This window comes from Ailuropoda melanoleuca, chromosome 19 (genome assembly GCF_002007445.2).
Source record: "Ailuropoda melanoleuca isolate Jingjing chromosome 19, ASM200744v2, whole genome shotgun sequence".
In the NCBI taxonomy this organism is placed as follows: Eukaryota; Metazoa; Chordata; class Mammalia; order Carnivora; family Ursidae; genus Ailuropoda; species Ailuropoda melanoleuca.
In genome coordinates, this window is record NC_048236.1 from 10589380 (window position 1) to 10596365 (window position 6986).

Genomic DNA, 6986 nt, shown 5'->3' on the forward strand with positions numbered 1-6986 from the left:
CTTAATCTCAGTGTTACTGTGGGCGTTGGGGAGATCCTGGCCCCTAAATCTCTGCTCATTCTTCCAACAGTGGTCCTGATCTTGGTACAGACAGTAGGAACAGTGCCTTAAGTGGGCCACTGCCCTAAATACATCAGCCTCCTATTTACACACAACACTGATTTCATCAAAGTTGGAACCATCATCCACAATTGACAAGCTTACAAAAATGTCACACATCAGAATGGTTTTGTATTGCATTTAATTGGTGTTTGCTGTTGCATGGCTGTATGTTTTTGTTCTTTTCAGACACTTGAGTCCTAGAATCTACCATTTGCTTCCATGGGCGGCTCGCACGATGCTATGACTGGATCATCCCTGTTTGCCACCGTTAAGACCTGCTGCCGTTAGAAGTGCAGGATGCTTCTGACCACTTTCACGTAGTGGCTGTCCGGGGGTGGCTGCCTCTGACTCCCAGGCTGCAGGAACTTCTTAATTGTAGGGATGTTACTGATTCTTGTTTTAAATGCCTGAGACAAGAACCCGTAAAATCAGAGCCTCAATAGCAGTCGTGGCCTTTAACAGAAATTTGTCACGGGAGGAGGGTGCTTAGACTGTCAGCTTATGGAGCCCAGTCTGTTGAATCTGAGTTAATCCCTCACCACCTGTTTGCTGGGTGTTCCCAGAAAGGTAATACCATGGCTAGTGTGTTTAGCGTGAATTAAATTATCCTCTTAAAAAATCATTGTCACAATAGGTGGCATATATTAAAAACCCCCCAAAATTCATATTCTTTGATCTATCGATTCCTGTTCTAGGAATTTATTAAAAGGGTGAGCAAAGAAATCATGTAAGGTGTGAGCAAAGAAATAATGTTAAGAATGGTAGTACAGTGAAAAATTGGAAATAACTTATATTTCCAAAAAAAAAGACAACTGGTTATATAAACTATGGTATGTCCCTACAAGGTATATAAGCCAGTAATTTAAAATGATACATATAAAAAGAAAGAAGAAGGTCCCTGTATTGCCAGGGAAAGAGCTCTAGAATGCACAGTTTCGTTTAAAGAAAGAAAAAAAAAAAAAAGCCTAGGACAGAACAGAATATATTTGCTGTTTTGTGTAAGAGAGCCAGGGGCGAGGATGAGAGAGAAATAGATATTCATATTTGCTTGTATCTGCATAGATTGGAACACGGGGAGGGTACACAGGAAACCAATAAAAGTGTTTGTAGGGGCAGGAAGGGGGGAGGGTAGTGGTGGGAATGAGCTTTCTCAATTTATGCCCTTTTTATATAGTTCTGATTATTCAAAAAGATGTGACTCTATTGCCTAATGAAAATAAAATAAAACAATATTATAGAAGAATATTTGTTGACATGTCAAAACATTCATGGTAATTTTTTTAAATGTTAAAAAGGGCCACAAAACAGTATTTAGTATGATCTTATTTTGGGGGAAAATGTAAAATAACAAATCTGAGAGTCTAATGCAGTATCATTTGGCTGGTTAGGTCTTTTCTTTTTTTGTTTTGTACAAATGTCAAATGGAAAGACCTGAACTTTCATTTCTTTGGTAGTAAGGAAAAAAAAATACTATTCTTAAGCTACAAAACCTATGGTCACCTCTTAGATAAAATGTTTCTAAGGAACTGGAACTGAGGCCAGCTCATGTCTGGCAGTGGCAGGATTGAGAGAGGGAGGTCTAAGGACGGGCAACACAGGAGGAGCCAGGCAGTGACACCCAGGCAGAAGCTCTGAGCAATTGAGGGACATGGTGGGGTGTCCTCGGCATCAGGAGCACTAAAGGGGACCAGAGTGGTCAGGTAGGCTCTGGGGAGGGAAATGACAAAGACTTGTCAGCCTTGTTTCATCAGGAAAAAATGCTTAAAGAACTAAAAAAAAAAAAAAAAAAAAAAAAAAAAAGAAAAANAAAAAAAAAAAAAAAAAAAAAAGGAAAGCACTAAATGTTTAAGCTAGAAACCAAAATAACCTATCTTTTTCCCATCATAAGGTTTTACTTCCTAATGATCCTGTAGTGCGAGGAGAAAATTGCCAAGATGAATAAAATAATGATTTTTAAAATCTTCTTTTGAGGAGCACCTGGGTGGCTCAGTCGTTAAGCGTCTGCCTTTGGCTCAGGGTGTGATCCTGGCCTTCTGGGATCGAGCCCCACATCAGGTTCCTCCGCTGGGAGCCTGCTTCTTCCTCTCCCACTCCCCCTGCTTGTGTTCCCTCTCTCTCTTGGCTGTCTCTCTCTCTCTGTCAAATAAATAAATAAAATCTTAAAAAAAAAAAATCTTCTCTTGAAATTGACCTGGAGATGCATTTCATTTTAGTCTTCATTTCTATTCACTTTTTCTTAGGCTTCATGTGGGTGTGAATACACTACCTTTAGCAGAGAGAAGTCAGAAAGAACAGAAGCATCAAGTTCCTCCACCATTAAAATCGCTTCTAACAGTTGTATGTCCGCCCAACTGAATTTGTTGCCAACGAGAAAATCCTCTCCATGGTCTTTTAAAATCTACACAAAGAGAAATAACAAAGAATATCATATAAAAGTAAAGACTATTTTGCCTGGCTAAGCACTTATAAAAGCAGGGAGTCTTCTGTACAGATCAAATTTACTAAAAAAACCTTTTTCCTTGATAATCTCCCAAGACTTCGGGTAAGGATCAGATGAAACCAACTCTTAAACATTCTTAAACATTGCTGTAAATTGGCAGAATCTTGTTGGAAACTTGTCTGTAATTATCAAGACATTCTGGGTAATGGAGTGCTGGCACGGAGCTCTCTCATTAGCCTACAGCTGGTGAAGTAAAACTATACCCAGCAGTATAGGGAGACCCAAAGGTCATGATTAGTTAGAATCAGGCTACTATACCACCAGTAGAAAACAGTACCATAAAGCCCATTTAACATTATAACTCAAATAATCATACTAGTGTTTTAAATGGAAGGCATTTCAACAAGAAACTGGATCATCTAGGACTCTGAGGGACTGGCAAACTCTTCATTATAGACTACTCGGTAGTAAATCATTCTTTCTTAAGACTAAGATTGAGGAGAAATCCCACAGAATTCTTCTCTCTGGCAAGCCTTTATTTATGGAGCCCGCTGCTAACAAGTCTTTCTTACCATGTCCCATGCTGTCCTGTAAGTTTGGAGCCTTACCAGGACATTCGTAATTACTATTCACTCTAAAATGACTTCGGAAAAGTTGTAAATTTAAAAGATCTTGTCTTTTGATTGAGGCATGATTGGCCTCCGATATCAAAGATAAAGCAACATCTGACACTGAATTTAAGGTAGTGATGCTCTGGGCGGATGATGGCGTATTTAAAAAATCAGAACAGAAACGCTGTATCCTTTCATCGCATTTGGTTTTTTCCCCATTCTGTTTTGTTAGCGGTTCCACATAATTACGTCTTGTCATTTGCTTTGGAACCCTTACTAAAGTTTTGGTCCAAGTGCAGAAAAGCGCTACCATAGCTTATCTTTTCGGATATTCACTCCTGAACTATTCTTCTCAGCCACAGGAAGTAAATCCTGGACCCCTGCATCCCGGAAAGCTTCCGTGGGACAACTTGCAGTGCCCCAGAACTGCATCCCAGTTCTCGCCCCTCTCTGGAATTAGAGGGGGAACCCGGACCGCTCGAGTTGTCAGCCCCGCCCCCACGCCCCCGCGCCCCCCGCAGAATCGGCGCGCGCAGCGGTTGCCAACCTCGGACCCGGTCTCTCGCGAGAGCACCCAGGCGCCACTGCCCCGCTGGGGTGAGGTCTGGTGCCAATCCAAACGGGATCCCTGTCGCCTACCTTTTCAAAGGCGGGGAAGTAACGAGTTTTCGCTCTCTTCACGACTAAAGCAAGATCCTGCTCTTTTTCCGCCGGGGGTTTGAACGCAGCCAGCGCGATCATTAGCATGAGGTCCAGGGTGCCATCAGTGTACATGTTGATCCTGACAAAACAGCGCGTGACTCGCGTTTCCACGGGAACCTATTGCGTATGGGGGCTTCTTACGTCGCCAGTAAATGGGTATTGGGGCAAATGACTTTTCACACCCCTTTCCTTAAGATTCCATGCTCAGGAATGATTTCTGGAACCAGAGCCATCCAAGGGACCAGAGGATACTAGGGTCTCTGGATGAAGGGATGTGTGAAAAAATTAAGTGCCTCCAAGTTGAAATCTGCCATAAATAAATAAATACATTTTTATGGTTTTAAAAACCCAACCGAATGAAGTTTACCAGAAGGGCAAAACTATTAGTACCAGAACCTTTTCACTTCTTCAGGGAAGAATACATAATTTAGTAGGTCTTCCCCTGACCTGGCAACTGAGAAAGAAAAGTTTGCTTTCCTAGTCAGGTCAGACAGATACCTGGATTTCATTCTCTAAAATTTTCCATTCATTGACAAACACAAAAAAGGTTAAAAACAACAACAATAACCAAGAATGGTAGATATATTACCATCGATTAGTGGCATATTGGTACAGTTACGCTGTGCAAATTATCTCTATAACCAGTGTGCAAACATTAAGGGTTGCTAATTGTCTTATATGCTTATATGCCAATATATGCTAATTGCCCAACAAATTTGGTTCAGTGGTCATCTTTGTCTTTTGCTTTTTAACATATATAAAAGCGTAATTTACTTTATTGTCCTCTGAATTACAAACCGTTTTTCTTATAGGTTAGATTGTTACCTAGCCAGTCTCCTTTAATTGTAAAAAAACAAACACATGTATCAAAACAATGTGAAACATTGCTTTTGCATATTAATACTTATTTACATTATTATAAAAGGATTCTTTTATAATGTACACACTGGTTGAAATTGCTTCTCTTGGCATATACTTTTGGGACTATAGTTAGGAAGCCTAAGTTCATTTTAAACTTGGAGCAATGGAAAAGTTGGGGTGTGCTGCTGCTTCTTATGGACTTTGCTCATTCCTGTGCTAAACTCTCTCTCCTTCTTCTGAACAATTGAACTTGGACCTTTCTCCCACCATACCTTCTGTATATATGTATGGACAATCCCATAGTGTCCATGCTTATGGTGATGAGATTGCAGGGGCCATCCAAATGGCCCTTTGACCCCAAAACCAGATAAAACTTTAATAGTTGTAAGTCTTTGTTTTTGTCTTTAATTTACTTATCTCCTGTAAAACTGAACCATTCTTGGCAGTAATAATCCAGCCATCCTCAGGCAGACCTAGCATAGTGCCCAGCACAGAGTAGATGCTTGTGGTATATATGTGCAAATCATGGACACCAATCTTCACCCTCCAGTAATTGTGATAAAAGTCGACAGCACCTTCCATCAATGGATGGGATGATCTCATGACCTGTTTTGACTAATAGAATGAGATGAAATTGACCAGTTCTGAGCCTAGAACTTAAGAGGCCATGTATGCTTTCAGTCTCTCTCTTAGAACCCTCCCTATCTGCCCCAAGGACAAGCTTGGCATGACAGGATGAGAGACGCATGGCCTATTTGCCCCTCAGTGGATACCCAACACCCAAAACCAGAGCCTCCTGGCTGACTATTTGTTGACCACAGACCATATGAGTGAGTCCAGCCAAGAGGAGTCAAGCAGGGCCAGATATACCAACACTCACATGACACAGTAATAAATGTCTGCTGATTTAAGTCACTGTGTTTCCAGGTGATGTGTTACACAGCATTATTTGTGGTAATAGACCACTGATACAATGCTCAATGTTTGCTGAGTCAGTCATTTCCACCTTCATGTAGAATAGTTTACCAGGTCTTTTCATGAGAACATATTTTGTTAGGAGTGGGGAGAGATTATGAGAATGTTGACTGCGCACCACCATGAGTAGTAAAAGGGAAAAGCTGGAGTATTTATTCAGTTAAGCCCAAGACATATGGGTATAGCAAGAACATCTCCCCTTTGTTCCCCCTTACCTTCTCCCCGTCGCCCCTCCCCCCGTCCTTCGCTGGGGCTCAGGTGTGCAGGACTGGATAGCTTGGATAAGAATCAAGTACAGATGTGAACACTCTGCTACCTGACCGTCTCCTTCAGGTCCTTCCCGTACAAGTCGTACTTGGCAGCAAGGTAGCTGAGGATGGCTCTGGTCTGCGCGAGCACCATTCCGTCAATTTCTATCATAGGCACTTGGCCGAAAAGCAAGCGTCCATCTGGGGATTGAGCAAAGTGAGGTTAGGATACTCTCCTTCCATGGTCCTGGTAAGCCTGCAGGAGGGTCTCTTCTAATTTTGTGGAGTGATTTTTGTTTTCATCCAAAGTCAAGAGTTAAAGATCCCAGTTGTTGAGGAAATGCCTACCATTGGCTTTATGGAAAATCTGAGATTTGTTTGATGGTTTCACACATTTTTGCATGTTGCTTAATCGTGACTGTTTAAGATGCTGTACATTTACTATTACTGTGTTATAGTATAAGTGCTTCTGGTTCTCAAAGTTTAGGGTGTATGAGAATCATCTCAGGGTGGTGGGTTGTTAAAAATACTCACCCCACGCCCCAGATATTTTGATTCAGGGGCAGAGTCTGGGAGCCTGAATTCTTTGAAAAGCACAGCAGGTATCTCTCCAGGTCTGTGTGGCAGCAGGACAGATGTGACAGCGAGAGCCCAGGCAGACCAGGTCCAAATACAAGCTTTAGCCCTCCCCAGCCACGTGGCTTTACACAAAGGACTTATCTGAACTTTAGCTTCCTTTGCTCAAAAACAGTAATAATGTCTAGCTAGCAGGATTTTTGAAAGGATGAAATTAGATAAACACTGAATACTGCCAATAATTAGTGTTCANACTTTAGCTTCCTTTGCTCAAAAACAGTAATAATGTCTAGCTAGCAGGATTTTTGAAAGGATGAAATTAGATAAACACTGAATACTGCCAATAATTAGTGTTCAGTAAAGTTAAATTTTCTTTGTGTGTGCCTACCTAAGTAATGCATTTAAAGATGTACTATAAATAGCGCTCTTTTCATAGGGTCTTGAAGAAATAAATGGCCTTTAAATTTCCTT

General features: G+C 41.3%; 1 protein-coding gene across 2 annotated transcripts in view; it reads right to left on the reverse strand.

Annotated features, from left to right (window-relative positions):
* Positions 1-230: 230 nt before the first annotated feature.
* The window catches only part of LOC100466745 (glutathione S-transferase A4), a 39418-nt gene continuing 32662 nt past the window's right edge, over positions 231-6986 (reverse strand). Inside the window, exons 3-6 of one of the 2 annotated variants that reach the window (XM_034648050.1) lie at positions 6008-6140; positions 3793-3934; positions 2369-2500; positions 231-509 (exon numbers count right to left, since the gene is read on the reverse strand). In XM_034648050.1, coding sequence (XP_034503941.1) covers positions 387-509; positions 2369-2500; positions 3793-3934; positions 6008-6140 — 530 coding nt within the window. In that variant the 3' untranslated portion in view covers positions 231-386. The remainder of the gene's footprint in view (positions 510-2368; positions 2501-3792; positions 3935-6007; positions 6141-6986) is intronic. The other variant, XM_034648052.1, reaches the window with a different exon arrangement.